Genomic DNA, 21,980 nt, shown 5'->3' with positions numbered 1-21,980 from the left:
CACCCAGGCTCCTAAGCCCTATTCCCGTCCATGTGCTGCCTTCCAGTCAGCAGTACCTCCAACTTTGCTGTTCTGCTTGCGCATATTTAATGCTGCAGGAGGCAGGCTACCACAACACCAGCTGCAATATCCACAGACGTCCCCCCTTCTCAGCGGACATCTTCACCTTTTAAAATAGATCCATACTACCACCTCCTATCCGTCCATTTTGTGCCTATTTTTCATTCTGCACAGTTGCCACAGAAATGGCAGGTTGCAGGGGAGAGCTTAGGTATAGACTTATGATGGGGCCAGGGAAGTTAACATGAAAAAGTAAATATAGAGTCAAATGCTGCAAAGCAGTATCAGAGTGTTCAGTATTCTTGGAGAATGAACACTTAAAGACAGGGAAAGAAAATATAGCTAGAAAATTAATCCATCCTATGCGGCTAATCTGATGCCCTGATGGCCTGTTCCCCTAATTGGACAAGAGCTTGCTGACCTCTAACCTATGTCCACTCCTCATCACTTCCAGCAGCCCTGCCATGACATACAAATATGAGTATCTCTTTCTCTCACTCAATGAAGGTCAGCAGGTGAACTCAGTCCTCCTTAACTCAACCTTTAAGCTTCTTATGCAACTCTGGATCTTAACACAATAAAGCAGAGACTAAAATAATGGATGGGTGTGTCTGGGTCAACATTTGAGTGGATATTCTTTTTCATACTGATTCAGAGTATGTTTTTAGTCCAAATGATCACCCATAGGAATCCCTCCTGCTTTACTATTGTTTAATATCTATGTGCGCCTTCTGGTGGAACAACAAAAAAGTGGCAAAGCTTGGCCAAAACCACCACCTGCCTAGACCATGTAGTCCTTGGGATGAAAGATCACTTTCTCTGTCCGAATAGAGCAAAAACTAAGATCCTAGTCTTGATGGGTAGACCCCAATACACTCTCTTTTAGTGGACTGAACCACCTTGGGGCAACTTAGCCACCATCAGAAAAAAATCTAACAATCTAAAATCCTTCTTTTTACTGACCTATAGTTAGCAAAATAAATCAATGTGTGAAGTCTGATGCTCTGGAAAATTCTCCCTTCCTAATGTCAGTTGCAGCTGGCTGGATCAATGGTGATGGCTCACCTGGCTACCAACATCTAATCAATTGTAACAAGGGACCTCCTGAACTGAATAACTGGTCCTGGGGTAGGGGAAATAGACATTCAGTGAATGTTGGGGCAGGACGTATTTATTGTCTAAAGTGTATTGACTCAATGTTCAAATAGATATTATCCATGCTGAAAAAAAAGAATAATTGACATAATGATGTAATATTATTTGTTTTTATAGCGAATAAAGATGATGTTACAAAGTACTATATAGTAAGTTAGGTTGCCGGGGGTTTCTTCTTTAGTTTGTTATCAACATCTAATCTCCTTTAGACTAAAAAACACTCACTTCTAGTTGCAAAATTCAGTCTGCCAGAATGTGCCATCCTCTGACACAACTGGACCTCAAAGCACTCCACTGGGGGAGACAGGTCAGTAAAAAAGAATTACTTTAAAATTAACTTCATGCCTTTATTGTCTAGGGCAAAGTTGCTTCATTTAATATGGGCTAGGAACCTTTGTTAATCTGTCTTTCTTTCTGATCCACCCCTCAGTCTACGAGGATCAAACGCAGGTCTGATCTATCAGTGTCGAGGCCCACAGACTCTAGAATGCACAGAACCACTTGCAGCTATCAAAACTTCCTGCTATTCAGGAGGCCTCTGAAAATGAGACGGTTTAGGGTGGCCTTTGATTAAGGTCAGCACAGGTCAGAGCAGCAACTGAGGAATATGGTGCTGAGATTAAATCTAATTGTCCTTGATCACCTTCCAAAAAAGATCCTGACAGGAATGGGGCTTCTTATACACTAACAATACACAGACAAAGTTATATTGTTTCAGGCTTTCTACAGTACTCCATCCCCACATCTGGGTGGTTAGATAAGGCTACTGCCTTGTTGTGCCTTATGAAAACTCCAACTTCTAATGTGGACTCTGAACTAGGCATAAGGTGACATGTATAACTTCATTATAATCTCAAAACAATATCTAAAGTATTCAGAGTGGGCCTGAGGGCCTGTAAAGAAGTACACCCTAAATAATGATGCGCAGGAGTCAGTCACATGTATGCAGACTGTGGTCAAAGGAGCATAGTTCTATGGTGAGGAATTACTACATTTTGCAAATAAAAGATGGCAATCTATCTCTAATTCATTACTCTGTGCAGATATCAGAAATTCAACTAATTGTTTAGCTGTGTTCGTCTTGTGTAAATACTTGGTTTGTGACTTTTTAAATATATACCCATTATGGTTTTTGCTTGGGGGTGGGTGGGTGGGGTGTGTGTGTGTGTGTTTGTGCATGTGCATGCATGGATGTGCTAGTGTGTAATTTAATACTGTAGATGTTTCATTCTTATATCAGCTACTGATTTTTCTGTTGTGAAAAGATGGCAATTTATGAAGGCTATTAATCTTATAAGCGGCCAAATAGGCATTTAGGTCATGCCCATGTCTGTGGTATTTTATCTTTGTATCGGATAATACGTATGCTACATTTATTCGCTACAGATTTCACATAAATACTGTACACATGCATTCCTTGCTAGAATAATTTGATGCATTATATTAATAATTTGGTCAGTTGTTTGCTGACTGAAAAAGTTAATTCATATATTTTTTTTTATTTGGAAAAGAATATTACAAACATCTTTTATTCTGTTTTATAGCATGTGTATCTAAGTATTCTGCTGGATGTATCTATTACTATCCATCCTTCCACTCCACTCACAATCCTGAACAAACAGACAAATTACAGAAAGACCTGAAACGATACCTTACTAGAAAGATTGGGTTTGAAGCGGTGATGAGAATACGATGTACAAAAGGTAAGAGTATAACAGGAAGCAATTTTTTTTATGTACAAATATTAAAAGTCACCAATGAGAAGATACATTTTTATGGCAATGCTTAGGCATAATGACTAGATCCATTAAAATACATGTTCTTTGAATTATGGTAACTGTTAAGAGAATCTGATAGAGACAACTAGCCTTAGATTCCTTATCTTAGAATTCTCCCCCAGGTGTCAGACGGGATCTGGAAATTTTTCCTCTGAACTACCCCTGCGTCTTGGTATAGGGCGTTGAGCGACTCTGCAGCGACATAGTCTCCGGACATGACGTAAACGGAGTCCATATATTCCCTCCTCTGAAGCACTGACATCAGTTTCTTCTTTTCCACGCAGCAACGTGGATCTGGTGAAGCAAGTACCTCGGGCTTTTTTTACCGTTTTCTACGTGACTTTGGGTGTAATTTTCCCACCTTTTCAAATTTAATAGTATATATGCCTTCGGGGTTTAAACTCTGCAGATCCTGTTCCCCGCAGATGTCGGTCACGGATCCTCATTCCGTTTGTTTGTAGTATCTGGGGTCTCATCATGACGCCGATGACTGCAACGCCTGCCATCGTCTAAAGCCAAAGTCTTTGAGGGAGCATCACATGAAGCTCCTCGCAGCGAGTGCAGATCAGTGCTCTTCTTGCTGGCGTTGGAGTCCTTCTCCATCCTCATGGTCCAGAAGCACTCCAGAAGTCATTTTCGGATGGTTCCGTCAACCTCAGGGGGTCCTTCGATGTCTCCAAGTAAGTTCTCCTGGACGCCCTTCGGCATCTCCGCATTCTCCTCCTGTGGAGTCTTCATCCAAGTCCACCCCTTCCCTTCTGCTGTATCCCGGCGCCGGGCGACTATAGACCAAATGCGACGTTACTATGCGTCCCTTCATTCCACCTTTGGACCTTCCCCCTTCCTCTGGAGCACCTTTAGGCCCTATGGAGGTGGTGAGTGCTGTGACGGGATCTTTGCTGGTGGTTTCCACCTCGGTGCCCGTTCACACTCTTGACTCCGGAGTCGGATCAGCGTCAGTGCACGGCCTCGTACGACGTCTGTCTCCTCCTCCTCATCCTCTTATTCCGACGCCTCTCACGGCGCTGTTAGGCCAGTCGACTCCGCTTGACACGCCTATACTCATTTCGCCAAAGACGAACTATGCCGCTTCCAGAGCAGCTTCGTCGACTTCGGGAGTGGCGCCGGTTGATTTGGATGGTGTGCCTGTGCTAGATCCATTTTCTGGGCCTTCTGCACATCCTCAAGATCCCCTCACGGACCTCCTCCGGTTTCATCCTCTGATTGGGTGCTGAACTTGGCTATGGGTAGTGGCCTGGATTTCTCGCCTGCGTCTAGCCTACTTTCATCACCTGGACTGGCGACAGAGGCCACCACTGCTTTTGCAGATGTCTTGAGGCGGGTGGCAGACATTTTGAACTTGAAACTACCTGTGGTGCAATTATCTACTGATCCCGTGTTAAAGTTTAATCCAGATCAAGCCAGTACCAAACCTGTTCTGCCTTTTTGCAAGGCTATGTACAACATCCTTCTAGGTGTCTGGAATCAGCCGGTCTCGGTCCTTTGGTGGACCGTTCTATTTCACGCAGACATCGGCATGCACAGTGGGATCCCTTGTGCCTTTGCTACCACCCTACTCCTAGGGGGTTTGTTGTCCAGACTGCTTTGGACAGGCCTGCTGTGGAGCAGATTCCTTTTTGTCCACCTCACAGAGATTATGGTCAGCTGGATGCTGCTGGCAGGTGTATTTTCACCTCTTCTTTTGCCTCTCTTCGTTCCACCAACACCTCCTGTGTTAGCCCGTTTTTCTTATGCGCTCTGGGACTCTGTGGAGTGTTTATTACCATCACTCTCTGATGATGTCTGCACAACCCTAAAGCCTATAAACAGATATGGTCAACAGTTGCTTGACTTATGGTCTGCTCAGGCATGGATTCCACTGATTCCGTGGGTCAGATCATGACCTCTTTTGCCATATGTTGCAGGGCTTGGTTGTCAGCTTCCACTTTTTCATTTTCAGTGCAGGACACTTTTCTTGACATGCCATTTGATGGCATATCTCTTTTTGAGTCGCATACAGATTCTGCTTTGCCCGGGTTTCATGATTCCCATGGTGGGGACTGATGTCTGTCCTCTTCTCATGCTCTCGCTTTACTCCGCTGCAACTATGTTTGAACTACCCAGGTTTCCTGTCATTTGTGGATCCTGTTATGCACTCACTCCTTTTTTCTGTTACAAATTCTTGCATCTTTATGTGGTTGTTTCCCTTCTAAGTACGCATCAGACTCTTCTCACGGTATCCACGGAGTTTGTTTATCCATGTTGGATATTGTTGCACTTGCTTTCATGGTGCTCTTCATTAATTTCCGATTGCTGCTTCTTTAGGGAAGCGGGTGTTCCCTGATGTGTTTTCTGTGAGAGTTCTCACTCTCTTTTTTGTTTACATTTGGCGGTTTCACACCATATCAAGTAGTGGCTCTACTTCGGAGGTGGGCCGTGTGCTCCCCTATTATTTGTCCTTTTCTTCTGGAGGTTCCTCTGCTGCACCTTGGTGGTTTCATCCCATGGATTGTGGTTCTCGTTTTGTTGTGCGTTCTGAACATATTGCCTCTCCTCGGTTCACCCTAAGCATTTTACCTATTGTCTCTGTTCGCACAGAGGCTAGGTTTGCCATTCACTCTTTTTGAGCTTGTAAACTACTTTACGCATTGACCTTACTTTTCCTCCATGGGGGAAGGTGGTGTTGTACTCCTCAGGGAGCAATTTCTTGCCACTTTTTGTAGGGACTCTTATTCTGATGTGTCTTCCTCTTATTATGTCTTCTGGGAAGACTGTTTTTCCCCCATTTTTCAATGGGTACTATTTTACCTTCTTTTTTCTCTCCTACAGGCCCATGTTGGTGCTTGTTGTTTCCTTCCCTGTTTTTTCAGGGTGTTCTGGGTCACGTTTATTGTTACTGCGACATTCCAGTTCTCCCACCACCATGAAGCTTTGGCTTATTGATTGGGTTTCTATTTCTTTTAACTCTTGCCTGCTAGCATCGGGTCATTCTTGTGCCTGTGCTCTCCCTGGACTGTGTTCACAGGGGTTTTTCTTTCCCATATAATATTGTGGTTACTTTTCCGTACTACCTCTTCTTGCAGCAGTGTTGTTCCTCCTGCTGCCCTACAGGGGTATCCCAGGTTATTTGGGTTCCAGCTTTGCGTCATCTTCTTGTTTTTCCCCACCACTCCAAACTGAGGGATATGGCGCTCTTTCAAACCCTGGCTTGAGTAGGCTTTTTACAGCTTGCTTAGTGGTGTTTTCCTCGCAGCCTTTGTTCATTAGGAAGGATTGTGATGAATGCTATCTTTTTCTCCATGTTGTCAGTATTTGTAGGAAAAGGCCTCTCTTGGCATGGTTACCCCCTAACTTTTTGCCTTTTGTTGATGCTAGTTATGATTGAAACTGTGCTGAGACCCTGCTAACCAGGCCCCAGCACCAGTGTTCTTTCCCTAAACTGTACCTTTGTCTCCACAATTGGCACAGCCCTGGCACACAGATACGTCCCTTGTAAAAGGTACCCCTGGTACCAAGGGCCCTGTGGCCAGGGAAGGTCTCTAAGGGCTGCAGCATGTATTTTGCCACTCTGGGGGCCCCTCACTGCCTCACAGCTTGTGTGTGCTGGTGGGGAGAAAAAGACTAAGTCGACATGGCACTTCCCTCAGAGTGCCATGCCCACAACCCACTGCCTGTGGCATAGGTAAGTCACCCCTCGAGCAGGCCTTACAGCCCTAAGGCAGGGTGCACTATACCACAGGTGAGGGCATTCTGGCATGAGCACTATGCCTCTACAGTGTCTAAGCAAATTCTTAGACATTGTAAGTGCAGGGTTGCCATAAAGGGTATATGATCTAGGAGTTTGTCAAACACGAACTCTGCAGTTCCATAATGGCTACACTGAATACTGGGAAGTTTGGTATCAAACTTCTCAGCACCATCAATCCACTTGATGGAGGTGCTTCACTTCTCCCCCTGCAGTGACTGTAGTGACTGTAACACCTGGCGGTGAGCCTCAAAGGCTCAAGCCTGGTGTTACAGCGCCCCAGGGACTCCAGCTAGTGGAGATGCCGCTCCCCGGACACAGCCCCAACTTTTGGCGGCAAGTCCAGAGGAGATAATGAGAAAAACAAGGAGGAGTCACCCTCCAGCCAGGACAGCCCCTAAGGTGTCCTGAGCTGAGGTGACCCCTGCCTTAGGAAATCCTCCATCTTGCTTTGGGGTATTTCCCCCCAGTAGGATTAGGGATGTGCCCTCCTCCCCACAGGGAGGAGGCACAAAGAGGGTGTAGCCACCCTCCAGCACAGTGCTATTGGCTACTGCCCCCCAGACCTAAACACACCCCTAAATTGAGTATTTAGGGGCAACCCTGAACCCAGGAAACCAGATTCCTTACGACCTACAACAACAAGAAGGACCGCTGACCTGAAAGCCCTGCAGAGACGACGGAGATGTCAACTGACTTGGCCCCAGCCCTACCGGCCTGTCTCCAGACTCAAAGAACCTGCACAGCGACACATCCAGTGGGACCAGTGACCTCTGAGGACTCAGAGGACTGACCTGCACCCAAAGGACCAAGAAACTCCTGTGGACAGTGGCTCTGTTCGAACAGCAACAAAGAAACCATCTTCAAAGGGACTCCAGCCTCACTCCGGAAGCGTGAGTCCCCAACACTATGCACCCGACGCCCCCGGCTCATGTCCAGAAGAACCAACACTGCACAGAGGACCCCACCCCCCAGGCAACTCCCACGACGTGGACACCCTGATACGACCTCCCTGCACCCCCACAGTGACGCTTGCAGAGAGGATCCAGAGGCTCCCCCTGACCGCGACTGCCCGGTAACAAAGGAACCCGACACCTGGAAGAAGCACTTCACCCGCAGCCCCCAGGTCTGAGAGAAACCAACTACTGGTGCAGGAGTGACTAGCAGGTGGCCCTTCTCCTTGCCCAGTTGGTGGCCTGCCCGAGATGCCCTCCTGTGCCCTGCCTGCATCGCCAGAGTGACCCCTGGGTCTGTCCATTGATTTCTACCTAAAGCCCGACACCTACTTCACACACTACACCCGGCTGCCCCTGTGCCGCTGAGGGTGTATTTTGTGTACCTGTTTGTGACCCCCCCAGTGCTCTACAAAACCCCCCTGGTCTGCTTCCCAAGGATGCAGGTACTTACCTGCTTGCAGACTGGAACCGGAGCACCCCTGGTCTCCATAGGTGCCTATGCTACACAGGCCCTAGTTTGACCTCTGCACTTGACCAGCCCTGTGTTGCTGATTGTTTGGGGTTGACTTGAACCCCCAACAGTGGGCTGCCTATGCTCCGGAGACTGAACATATAAGTGCCTTACTTACTTGAACAACTAACCAGTACTTACCTACCCCAGGAACTGTTGATTTTTGCAGTGTCCACTTTTAAAATAGCTATTTGCCACGTTTGCCAAAACTGTGTACATTACTGTTTTAATTCAAAGTTCCATATTTACCTATGCCAAGTTCCTTACAATTCATGTACTTACTTGAATTCTGAATCTTGTGGTTCTTAAATAAATTAAGAAAATAATATTTTTCTATATAAAACCTATTGGCCTGGAGTTAAGTCTTTGAGTGTGTGGTCCCATTTATTGCCTGTGTATGAACAACAAATGCTTACCACTACCCTCTGATAAGCCTACTGCTCGACCACACTACCACAAAATAGAGCGTTAGTATTATCTAATTTTGCCACTATCAACCTCTAAGGGGAAACCTTGGACTCTGTGCACATTATCTCTCACTTTGAGATAGTATATGCAGAGCCAACCTCCTACAGTATTCTTACCAATTTTCTTGGTTGCTTGCTGACAACAGATCATTGGTCCCTGTCTGAGGGATTGTTCCTTCACACGTGTCTCTTGTCTATCTGTCTCTGCTCATACGCACTGATTCTTTCACTTTATTTCCGTATGTTCCATCCCTTTGGTTAAGTGATGGTTCTGTGTTTCTTTCATATTTCTAATTATTTTCTTCCTTGGCCGTGGCCAACGGTTGTCTCTCCAAGCTTAGGCCGCGTCCTATTGAACAGGAGCATGGTCCTTTGCCTTTTGTGGAGTGGTTCTTTTCAGACTCTTGTCTCTTGACATGTCTCCCATTTCAGGTTAATTTTCCTGACCTTGTCCTCCTTCGGCATTCCGTGTTTGGGGTGCTTTTCGGTCATGTTCCATTCGATATGTTCTGTGCTTTTCTGCTGCACAGTTTGGTGGGTTCCTTGTGTGCGGATACTTTTCTGCCTCCGGGTTCCCATGGCAGGCTGTTTCTTGTTTTTCACGCCTGTTGTGCCTTGTTGGAGACTCTCTTGTTTCCCTTATTCCTTTTCATACATTGTTTCTGCTTGGGTTCACACGGGAAAGTCCTTTTCTTTTCCCTTGTTGTTCCCATCTTGCTTTACAGTTTTCTTTCTTATTCCTTTTCTGCCATGTTCTGCCCTGTGTAGTGCTGTACACTTTGCACTTTATGCAGGAGCTTGCTGGTCTTTTCCACCTTCATTTTACTTTGAGGCCTAGGGCTGGTTTCTCAGCTCCTTCTAAAGCAACCATACCAGTTTTATGGTACTCGTTTAGTTTTTTCATTCATGCTTTCTGACTAAGTTCTATATGGGTGTGATTCTCACACATTACCTCTTCTGGGGTACTGTCTCACCTGCCGGTGTGATTGTTTGTATGGCACGTTTATGCTGGTCATTCTACTCTCTTACACGTTTTATGCTGAGTTTTTGTTTCTCTATCTCTGGATGGCCATAGTCATATCTCCTTTCCTTAATCCTGCTGGGAGTTTCTTCACAGTTTTCACTCCCTTATGGGTGTCGTCACTCCCTAGTTCGTGTTACGACTTACCCTTCCCAGTCCTGACTTGGCATGTCTCTTGTGCATATGCAGGTCAATTTTTCGTATGAATAACGTTTCTTGTTATTTGCTTCTACGTCTCGAGCATGGTTCTTCCTCTGGTTTCACCGGGTTGTTCTTTGCAAGACTGGTGCAATCTGTTTGTTCCCCCCCTCTCTAGGGGTGGGACATTGCTTTGGTATCTATTTCTAAGATCAGGAATCTGCGGCTAGTTGTCTCTATCAGATGAACAAGTTACTTACCTTCGGTAACGCCTTATCTGGTAGAGACATAGATTAGCTGCAGATTCCTTATCGATCCTCCCATCCTCCCTGCTTGCGAACTCTACAGTCTTGCTTCGGGTGAATTTGGGTGTTTGCTACTTCTTGTACATCTCACTACGGGTCATTTATCTGCTGGTTGGCATATACACTGTTTTAATTTTCACTGCCAGTTTTTTTGTGGCTCTGTGTTGTTCTGCTGCTTCAAGTCACTGAAGAAACTGAAGTCAGCGTGCCAGAGGAGGGAATATATGGACTCCGCTGATGTCATGTCCGGAGACAACGTCACTGCACTGAGTCTCTCGACGCACAGAGGTACTGCTGAGGAAAAATTTCCAGATTTGGTCTGATGTCTGGGGGAGAATTCTATGATAAGGAATCTGCGGCTAGACTGTCTCTCTACCAGATAAGGCGTTACCAAAAGTAAGTAACTTCTTCTTTAAGTGGATCCTGATTTGCTGTGTTGTGCTTTCATTTTGCATTTCCTAAACTTTCAGTGCCTCACTCCTACTATTTATTTGACTTTGACATAGCTTTTTTTTTAAATATGCTTTTCTTGTAATTTTCAGTACAAAACACACACCAAGATGATTAGTAACCATAAACAGCAACTTGTGGCACACCAGTGTCTCCTCATTGAGTGCACATTCTGGCATTCAACCTTGTGGATCCAGCAATGTAGAATCTACCATATTTCCCCTGGTGTTCCCCTGGCGCTATCTGTGAATCTATCCTCACCCAGGGGCCATTGTCCCACACATGGCTTTACAGATCAACTTCCTTGGCTGCTCTCCAGGGGCACCACACTTTTTCAACTTTTTTGGGGCAACATTTGGCTTGATATACCAGTTTTTTGTTTCTCTTGCAGCAATCCATATTGAATTCCTATTCTCTTGATACTGGAATTGTGGCACTACCTCGTATTTGGATCACATCTCAACAGGTTACCGTCAGGGCATTGTTACAGCAAAGGAGTGTGTATCAGTCTAAGGTCGGTTCCAACTCCGCCCCCTCCCATAGGAAGCTGGCTCTGTATATACCATACCAAAGTGAGGTACAGTGTGTACAGAGTCCAGGGGTTCCCCAGAGGCTTTACAGATTCTAAAGTAGATAATACTAATGCTCTCTTTTGTGGTAGTGTGGTCGAGCAGTTAGGCATATCAGAGGGTAGTGCTAAGCATTTGTTGAACACACACAGTCAAGAAATGAGGCACACACTCAATGACTAACTCCAGGCCAATGTTTATGCATAAAAAATATACTTTGTTACTTTATTTTTAGAACCAAAAGGATCTTTGTTGCAGGTAAGTACAGTTTCGAGAATGTATCACTTTCAAGTATCAAATGCACTTTGTTTAGGTTTCAGATTCACAGATAAAATACTTTTCAAGTAAGTAATACTTTTCAATATCAAAAGTTGACATACTAAGTGCAATTTTCATTGGAAGCAATGCAGTCCCAGGGGAGGAAAAGTAACAACAGTTTGCAGGTAAGTACTCAACTTAAGATCCCAGTCTTCGGGTGTTAGCGTGTTCACAGGGCAAAATTTAGGAAGACACCAAGAATGCACCACCAGCAGCACGTGGCCAGCTGGGTGCAGAGGTCAAAGTTGGTGTTGGGCACCCGATGGAATCCTCTGGGGGCACTTAGAAAGAAACGCCTTGCAGATAAATACCTGCAACTTCAGGGCACAGACCTGGGGGGTTTAGATCAGCACCGGGTGGCCACGGATCAGCACAAACCTCACACCCTCAGTGGCACGGGGCAGCCGGGTTCAGGGTGCAAACACAGCGTCTGGCGGCCAATGCTTTTCAATGGAGGAACTTCGGGGTCACAAAGAGGCTGCAGGTTTGGTCCAAGGAGTCGGCTGAAGAAGACCAACAGTTGGACAGGTAAGTAGAGAGAGCCCTCTAGAGAGCCCTCTGGACGTTGTTGAACCATTGGTTGGGTTCCCCAAGGCCATGGGGCTGCGGGTGCAGGAGTACCTTCAGGCTTTAGTAAATCGTCTCTGGATTTGGGCTGCAGGCGTCATCGTGTTGGTTAGGAGGGGTCAACCCAGGGTGGACTCGAGGTCAGAATCACCTGGTGACCTTCTATGGACTGGGGGCCACCTGGACTCAGGCCGTGGGCGTCTTGTGAGGAGTGTGCAGGACTCGCGGATCCAGTAGGGTCTGAAGTCCTTCTTGGAGATTTCTTTGTTGACAGGGCCGCTGCCCTTGGGAGATCTTGGTCCTTGGGTAGGCAGGCAGTCCTGTGGGGGTTTGTAGAGGTCACTGGTCCTGCAGGCTGCATCACCTTTTTGTGGCAGGAGTTTTGAAGCTGCAGACAAGCCGGTACGGCTGGGGCCCAGTAGTTGTCTGGAGTCTTAACTGCTGGAGCAGCTCTTCAGTCCTTCTTCTTCTTTCAGGTTGCCAGGAATCTGAAGAGCAAGGTTCAGGGGTGCTCCTAAATACTAGATTTAGGGACATTAAAAGTTCAGACAGCAGTAGCCAATGGCTACTGACCCTGAGGGTGGCTACACCCTTTCTGTGCCCACTAGCTTTGGAAAGAGGGGCACATACTTAACCCTATTGGCTATCACCCTCCAAAACAGGATGGAGCATTCTGCCAAGAGGGGTTCACCTCAGCTCTGGGCACCCTAAGGGTGGCCCCAGCTGGGGTGGACAGTCCTTCTGGGGTTGACTAATTTTCCCGCTGGACATGCTGCCTAAAGTGGGGCTTGGTCCGGGTGCAGGGGCGGTGGGCCTCTCTACTAGCTGGAGTGCCCTGAGCCAGCAGAATAAAAGGCAGGAGCCTTTGACGCTCACTGCCAAGTGTTGCTGTTCCTGCAGGGGGGAGTTGTGAAGCACCGCTACCTAGAGTAGGCTTTGTCCCTGACTCCTGAGAGCACAAAGACTCTCACCCTATGGGGCCAGAAACTCATCTGGTAAGGGCAGGCTGGCATAGACCGGTCAGCCACACACTAGGAGTTGAGTGAATTTCAGGCCCTCTGTGTGCATTTTACAATATATCCAACACTGGCATCAGTGTGAGATTTTTGAGCTGGGAAGTTTGATGCCAAACTTCTCAGTCTTCCGTGAAGCCATCATGGAGCTGTCATGCAGCTGTGGCAAAAGGTGTGTGTGTTAACCATGCCAAAAGGGGCACTTTCATACCTCTGTCCCCCGATTCCCAAGGCCACCAACGTTGGGTTGAGGTCCACTGTTTTGTCCAGCACTGCCAAGACCCTGCGTCCCCACCCCTTCCCCATATGACCGGATTTTGGGCAGCCACATATTGTGCATAGCAGTATGCTCTCCAGCCTATAATCCTATGTACAGAGATCCAAGTCTTTTCTTCAGTGCACAGTAGTCTGGATTTAATAAAGTATATCCTATGGAGCACCTTCAGCTGGATCAACTAGAACCCTGCTCTTATTCCCACCTCACAGGGGTATTGGCATGTGGCACCCCTGTCACCATTCTCCAGTCTGCCCAGGTCTCTCTTCCATTTTTCCCTTAGGTTGGCCATCGGCAGGAGGCTGTTGTGTCACAGCGTAGACTTGATTTGGGACACTGCAGGACTAGTCAGGGATGTCCCCAGTACCTTATATTTGAAGTGGTGCCCCGTCTGGTACCTCACACAGCAGCTCACTGTATTGACTTAGGATATATGATAGCTTCCAGTATTGGGGATATTGACTTTCCTTCACCTCATTCTGCTCTTGCAGTTTGGAGAACGGTAGTACTTTATCCTCGCTCCAAAGATCCCCCATCTTTGATATGCCCAGCAGGTCCCACTTGTTATACTCTTCAAGCTCACACAGGCCTTTCAAGTATGTCAGAGTCCCACCGTGGGGTTTTTCTCGACCTCCTACGTATTTTGATCACCACTTCTGTCAGGAGGGAAAGAGGTGTAGGCCCAGTTCCCCCATAGAGACTTCAGATATAACCCTCTGGTTCCTTTGCCAGTTGGTCCACCATCAGCGATGGTTCCTGCTGTGAGAAGAAGAAAGCCCAGTTCTTAATTACATGTAACTGTGCTGCCCAATAGTACAAACGTAGATTGGGCTGGGTGATTGCGCTCTCTATGGGCTTTTTGGTGAAAGTGGCCAGGGCAGTTGGCACTCCCATTCCCTCCCCCAAGAACCCGTCTGGAACTTCAAACGGGGTGTTCTGTAACCCATACAAAACTTTTGATTGATATATATATATATGTTCTATGGCTTGTGTAGCTGCAGATACACATGCTGTGCACATCACGCCATCTGGTGTTGGGCTCGGAGTGTTACAAGTTGTTTTTCTTCAAAGAAGTCTTTTCGAGTCACAAGATCGAGGGACTCCTCCTATTTCGGCTCCATTGCACATGGGCGTCGACTCCATCTTAGATTGTTTTTTTTCCGCCATCGGGTTCGGACGTGTTCCTTTTTGCTCCGTGTTTCGGGTCGGAAAGTTAGTTAGAATCTCTGAAAAATCGTCAGTATTGTTTGCGTTCGGTATTGGGTTAGTTACAACAGATCGAAACCGACTTTTGAAGAGCTCCGGTGGCCCTTTGGGTTTTTTTTCGATTCCCCGTCGGGGCCTGGTCGGCCCGGCCACGTGTCTCTTCAAGGCTGATGGAACGGACCCCATTCCGCTTCTGCCCAAAATGTCATAACAAGTATCCGTATACAGATCAGCATCTGGTCTGTAACTTGTGTCTGTCTCCAGAACACAAGGAGGATACCTGTGAAGCCTGTCGAGCGTTTCGGTCGAGGAAGACATTAAGAGACCGAAGAGCGAGAAGACTGCAGATGGCGTCGGCGACGACAGGACAAGGGCGTTTCGAGGAGGAAGAAGAAACCTTCTCCATCCAGGAATCGGACTCGGACGAGCTCGATCCCAAAGAAACACCGAAAACCGTGAGTAAGACGTCGAAACATAAAACTCACGAGAAGAAAACAAAAGCCCAGGGGACGCCACCGCCAACAGGCAATGGCTTAACCCGAAAAATAGGTGACCGATCATCGGCACCGAAAAAGGGCATGCTTGTGGCGAAGTCATCCGACTCCGGTCGAGATACCGCCACACAGCAATCTCAGGCCCCAGAGACAGCGGCTCTGAGCAGATTCGGCACCAAGACAGTGGCACCGAAATGGGTCGGCACCGAGACACCATGACGCCGAAAATAAAGAAGGTTTCCTCGGAGCCCAAAAAGGCAACCGAAAAGGTTTCGATTCCGAAACATCCAGCCTCGGAACCGAAATCAGGTTCCTACACAGAGGAACAGGGATTGTCCTCCCAGATGCAAGGACATAAGTTCGGACAGGAACTTGAATCAGTAGAGCCAGACTACACTCAAAGAAGGCTCCACATTCAAAAAGACACAGGGAAGATAAGCACTGTTCCCCCAATTAAGATGAAAAGAAGACTTGCCTTTCAAGAAAAGGACAAGCAGCCACAGGCAAAGGTGGCAAGACAAACAACTCCACCACCATCAATGCACACATCACCGGTAGCCACTCCACCACTGACGCAATCCCCGACTCATACTGCAATGAGTCAAGATGATCCCGACGCATGGGACCTTTATGATGCTCCTGTATCAGATAACAGCCCAGACTGTTACCCTGCGAGGCCTTCGCCACCTGAAGACAGTACATCCTACACCAGGTGATCTCAAGGGCAGCTGCTTTTCATAACGTCACCTTGCATTCAGAACCAATGGAGTATGACTTTTTGTTTAATACACTATCCTCCGCTCATAGCCAATACCAAAGCTTACCTATGCTCCCGGGAATGCTAAAACATTCCAAACAAATAATTCAGGATCCTGTAAAAGGCAGAGCCATAACTCCAAGAATGGAGAAGAAGTACAAGCCACCGCCAACAGACCCTGTTTATATTACGCAGCAATTAACACCAGACTGTGGTTGTCGGGGCAGCTCGCAAGAGAGCAAACTCTCATACCTCGGGAGACGCACCACCTCCAGACAAGGAGAGTTGCAAATTCGATGCTGCGGGTAAAAGGGTTGCAGCACAAGCAGCAAACCAATTGTGCATTGCCAACTCGCAAGCACTTTTGGCAAGATACGATAGAGCTCATTGGGACGAAATGCAGCATTTCATAGAACACTTACCCAAAGAGTTCCAGAAAAGGGCACAACAAGTAGTGGAAGGACAAAGTATCTCCAATAATCAGATACGGTCAGCAATGGATGCAGCAGATACGGCTGCAAGGACAGTAAATACTGCAATAACGATAAGGAGACACGCATGGTTGCGTACGTCAGGATTCAAGCCGGAAATACAACAAGCCGTGCTGAATATGCCCTTTAATGAACAGCAGTTGTTTGGGCCGGAAGTCGACACTGCTATTGAGAAACTCAAAAAAGATACTGATACGGCAAAAGCCATGGGCGCACTCTACTCCCCACAGAGCAGAGGCACATTTCGCAAAACACAATTTAGGGGAGGGTTTCGAGGTCAACCTACAGAGGCCACAACCTCACAAGCAAGGCCCACTTATCAAAGCCAATATTAGTGGGGAAGTTTTCGGGGGCAATATAGAGGGGGACAATTCCAAAAGAATAGAGGGAAGTTCCAAAGCCCCAAAACTCCTCAAAACAAGCAGTGACTTCCAAGTCACACATCCCCAACACATAACACCTGTGGGGGGGGAGACTAAGCAAATTTTACAAACATTGGGAGGAGATAACAACAGACACTTGGGTACTTGCAATTATCCAGCATGGTTATTGCATAGAATTTCTCAAATTCCCTCCAAACGTCCCACCGAAAACACACAATATGTCAAAACAACATATAGATCTTCTAGGACTAGAAGTTCAGGCATTGCTACAGAAAGAAGCAATAGAATTAGTACCAAACCAACAGAAAGGAACAGGAGTTTACTCTCTGTACTTTCTCATACCCAAAAAAGACAAGAGTCTGAGACCTATATTAGATCTCAGAACATTAAATACCTACATCAAATCAGATCACTTTCACATGGTGACATCACAGGACGTAATCCCACTGCTCAAACAACAAGACTACATGACAACACTAGACCTAAAGGATGCATATTTCCATATACCGATACATCCTTCACACAGAAAGTACTTAAGGTTTGTATTCCAAGGGGTACATCACCAATTCAAGGTGTTGCCATTCGGAATAACAACTGCGCCAAGAGTTTTTACAAAATGCCTGGCAGTCGTAGCTGCACATATCAGAAGGCAGCAAATACATGTGTTCCTGTACCTAGATGATTGGTTAATCAAAACCAACACGCTAGAACGGTGTTCACAACACACAAAGTATGTCATAGAAACCCTCCACAAACTAGGTTTCTCAATCAACTACACAAAGTCACACCTTCTGCCATGTCAAACACAGCAATACTTAGGGGCGACAATCAACACAGCAAAAGGGATTGCCACTCCAAGTCCACAAAGGGTTCAGGCATTTCACAATGTAATACAGGCCATGTATCCAAAACAAAAAATACAAGTCAAAATGGTGATGAAACTCCTAGGCATGATGTCCTCATGCATAGCCATTGTCCCAAACGCAAGGTTGCACATGCGGCCCTTACAACAGTGCCTAGCATCACAATGGTCACAGGCACAGGGTCAACTTCTAGATCTGGTGTTGGTAGACCGACAAACATACACCTCGCTTCAATGGTGGAACAGTATAAATTTAAACCAAGGGCGGCCTTTCCAAGACCCAGTGCCACAATATGTAATAACGACAGATGCCTCCATGATAGGGTGGGGAGCACACCTCAATCAACACAGCATCCAAAGACAATGGGACACTCAGCAAAAACAGTTTCACATAAATCACTTAGAACTATTGGCAGTATTTCTAGCGCTGAAAGCATTTCAACCCATAATAAGCCACAAACACATCCTTGTCAAAACAGACAACATGACAACGATGTATTACCTAAACAAACATGGAGGGACACACTCAACACAGTTGTGTCTCCTGGCACAGAAAATATGGCATTGGGCGATTCACAACCACATTCGCCTAATAGCACAATTTATTCCAGGAATTCAGAATCAGTTAGCAGACAATCTCTCTCGGGATCACCAACAGATCCACGAATGGGAGATTCACCCCCAAATACTGAACAATTACTTCCAGAGTTGGGGAACACCACAAATAGATCTATTTGCAACAAAGGAAAACGCAAAATGCCGAAACTTCGCATCCAGGTACCCACAAGATCAGTCTCAGGGCAATGCATTATGGATGAGTTGGTCAGGGATATTTGCTTACGCTTTTCCCCCTCTCCCACTCCTTCCATATCTGGTAAACAAGTTGAGTCAAAACAAACTCAGACTCCTACTAATAGCGCCAACATGGGCAAGACAACCTTGGTACACAACACTACTAGACCTCTCAGTAGTGCCTCATGTCAAACTACCAAACAGACCAGATCTGTTAACGCAACACAAACAACAGATCATACACCCAAATCCAGCATCGCTGAATCTAGCAATTTGGCTCCTGAAGTCCTAGTGTTCGGACACTTAGACCTTACACAGGAATGTATGGAAGTCATAAAACAAGCTAGGAAACCTACCACTAGACATTGCTATGCAAATAAGTGGAAAAGATTTGTTTATTACTGCCATAATAAATTCAACCCTTACACGCATCTGCCAAAGACATCGTAAGATACTTACTACATTTGCAAAAGTCAAAGCTAGCTTTTTCTTCCATTAAGATACATCTTACCGCAATTTCAGCTTACCTGCAAATTACGCACTCAACTTCACTATTTAGGATACCAGTCATAAAAGCGTTTATGGAAGGCCTAAAGAGAATTATACCACCAAGAACACCACCAGTTCCTTCATGGAACCTCAACATTGTCTTAACACGACTCATGGGTCCACCTTTTGAGCCCATGCACTCTTGTGAAATGCAATACTTCACATGGAAAGTTGCATTTTTAATTGCCATCACATCTTTAAGAAGAGTAAGTGAGATTCAAGCATTTACCATACAAGAACCATTTATTGAAATACACAAGCATAAAGTAGTTCTACGGACAAATCCTAAATCTTTACCAAAAGTCATATCACCGTTCCACTTGAATCAAACAGTAGAATTACCAGTGTTCTTCCCACAGCCAGATTCTGTAGCTGAAAGAGCACTACATACATTAGACATCAAAAGAGCGTTAATGTACTACATTGACAGAACAAAACTAATTTGAAAAACAAAACAATTATTTATTGCTTTCCAAAAACCTCATACAGGAAATCCATTTTCTAAACAAGGCATTGCTAGATGGATAGTTAAGTGCATTCAAACCTGTTATCTTAAAGCTAAAAGAGAACTGCCTATTGCACCAAAGGCACACTCAACTAGAAAGAAAGGTGCTACCATGGCCTTTCTAGGAAATATTCCAATGACCGAAATATGTAAGGCAGCTACATGGTCTACGCCTCATACATTTACCAAACACTACTTTGTAGATGTGTTAACGGCACAACAAGCCACAGTAGGTCAAGCAGTACTACGAACATTGTTTCAAACAACTTCAACTCCTACAGGCTGAACCACCGCTTTTGGAGAGATAACTGCTTACTAGTCTATGCACAGCATGTGTATCTGCAGCTACACATGCCATCGAACGGAAAATGTCACTTACCCAGTGTACATCTGTTCGTGGCATTAGTCGCTGCAGATTCACATGCGCCCACCCGCCTCCCCGGGAGCCTGTAGCCGTTTAGAAGTTGATCTTGAACATTTGTAAATTTGTAAATATATTACTTTAAACTACATTATGTACATACGTATTCACTCCATTGCATGGGCACTATTACTAGCATACACAAATCCTACCTCACCCTCTGCGGGGAAAACAATCTAAGATGGAGTCGACGCCCATGCGCAATGGAGCCGAAATGGGAGGAGTCCCTCAATCTCGTGACTCGAAAAGACTTCTTCGAAGAAAAACAACTTGTAACACTCCGAGCCCAACACCAGATGGCGGGATGTGCACAGTATGTGAATCTGCAGCGACTAATGCCACGAACAGATGTACACTGGGTAAGTGACATTTTCCATATATATATATATACATATATATATATATATATATATATATATATATATATATATATATATATGTTCAATGGCATGTGTAGCTGCAGATACACATGCTATGCACAATTCCGGCCATCTAGTGTTGGGCTCGGAGTGTTACAAGTTGTTTTTCTTCGAAGAAGTCTTTTCGAGTCACTGGATCGAGTGACTCCTCCTCTTCGGCTCCATTGCGCATGGGCATCGACTCCATCTTAGATTGTTTTCTTTCCGCCATCGGGTTCGGACGTGTTTCTTTTCGCTCCAGTAGTTCGAGTCAGAAAAGTATTACAAACTCTCCAAATTCGTCGGTATTGTTTTCGATCGCGTACCATCTATCATCGACACTTCGGTACCGCCGGATACAGCTCTCTACTTACTCTTCGGGGCACCTGCGCCCAACTGGGGCCTGGTCGGCCCGACCAAAGCCTCGTTGAAGCCTCATGGACCGGACCCGTTTTGATTCTGCCCTCGGTGCCACGCCAAGTTCCCGTATACGGACCAACATCTAGTCTGTAACCTGTGTCTATCTCCAGACCACCGAGAGGATACTTGCGAGGCCTGCAGATCCTCCCGCTCGAAGAAGACTCAACGAGACCGAAGAGCGCGAAGGTTGGAAATGGCGTTGAGAAGCACTGAACGTCACAGAAGAGGAGGAGATGATGCACACCGCAGTCTCCGTTCGGGGGTCCGACTCCAAGCACGAGTCCGACAACGACAGACCAATCACGGCAGGCTAGCACATGAGTACGCCTGCCTCTGCCCCGTCCAAGCCCAAACACAAGGCCTCGGGGATGCCACTGCCGGAAGGCCATGGCTCCACCCGTAAGAAGACTGCAGGTGACCAAGCAACAACTTTGGCACCGAGATAGGCCACGCCACCGAAGCCTTCGGTCTCGAGCCGAAGCACAGACTCCGAAATAGTCAAGCACCGACCTATCGAGTCGAAGCCTCGAAAATCCCTCTTGGAGCCCAGGCCAACATCTACTCCAGGCCTTTCGATCACGAGGAAACCGGCTTCGGAGCCAAAAAGACCCATATATAGAGAGGAGCATGGACTTTCCAAACAATTGAAAGAAAGCCATAGATTTGCGGAGGAACTTACGCAAATGGAGGAATTTGATGAAAAACAGGCTAGAATTCAATTTCATAAAGACACTGGCAAGATCCTCTGTGCACCTCCTCTAAAAACAAAGAGGAAGCTGGCATTTCAAGGACATTTGGACACTAACCAGCCACTGGCTAAATTGCCAAAACCCAGACAAAAATCTCCACCTCCTCAGTTCTCACCTCACCAGTCTCCTCCTCATTCTCCTCAACTAACTGTCTCTCCACCTATTACCCCCACTGCACAGTCTCCAGTACATTCTGCAGAGTCACACCAAGATGATGTCGACCCATGGGACCTTCATGATGATCCCATTTCTGACAATAGTCCACAGTGCTATCCATCAAAGCCATCACCCCCAGAGGATAGCACATCAAACACTCAGGTTCTAGCTAGGGCAGCGTCATACCATAACGTAAACACAGAACCTCTTGAGGATGATTTTCTATTTAATACGTTGTCCTCAACTCTCACCACGTACCAGTCTCTATCCATGCTTCCTGGCATGCTAAAGCATGCACATGAAATCTTTCAGGAACCAGTTAAGGCAAGAGCAATCATTCCTAGGGTAGAAAAGAAATATAAGCCACCTCCTTCTGACCCAACTTTTATTACCCAACAGCTACCCCCAGATTCCGTAGCAGTCAGCGCAACAAGGAAAAGGGCTAATTCCCAGTCATCTGGTGACGCACC

The 21,980-nt window shown here is 46.3% G+C and overlaps 1 protein-coding gene across 4 annotated transcripts in view; it reads left to right on the top strand.

The window, feature by feature from the left end:
- SEC24B (SEC24 homolog B, COPII coat complex component) overlaps positions 1 to 21,980 on the top strand; it is a 667,989-nt gene that overhangs the window by 380,165 nt on the left and 265,844 nt on the right. For all 4 annotated transcript variants that reach the window (XM_069241169.1, XM_069241160.1, XM_069241150.1 and 1 more), the window contains exon 16: positions 2,760 to 2,918. In XM_069241169.1, coding sequence (XP_069097270.1) covers positions 2,760 to 2,918 — 159 coding nt within the window. The remainder of the gene's footprint in view (positions 1 to 2,759; positions 2,919 to 21,980) is intronic.

Source organism: Pleurodeles waltl, chromosome 1_2 (genome assembly GCF_031143425.1).
Source record: "Pleurodeles waltl isolate 20211129_DDA chromosome 1_2, aPleWal1.hap1.20221129, whole genome shotgun sequence".
NCBI lineage: Eukaryota > Metazoa > Chordata > Amphibia > Caudata > Salamandridae > Pleurodeles > Pleurodeles waltl.
This window is presented reverse-complemented; position numbering and strand designations above follow the sequence as displayed.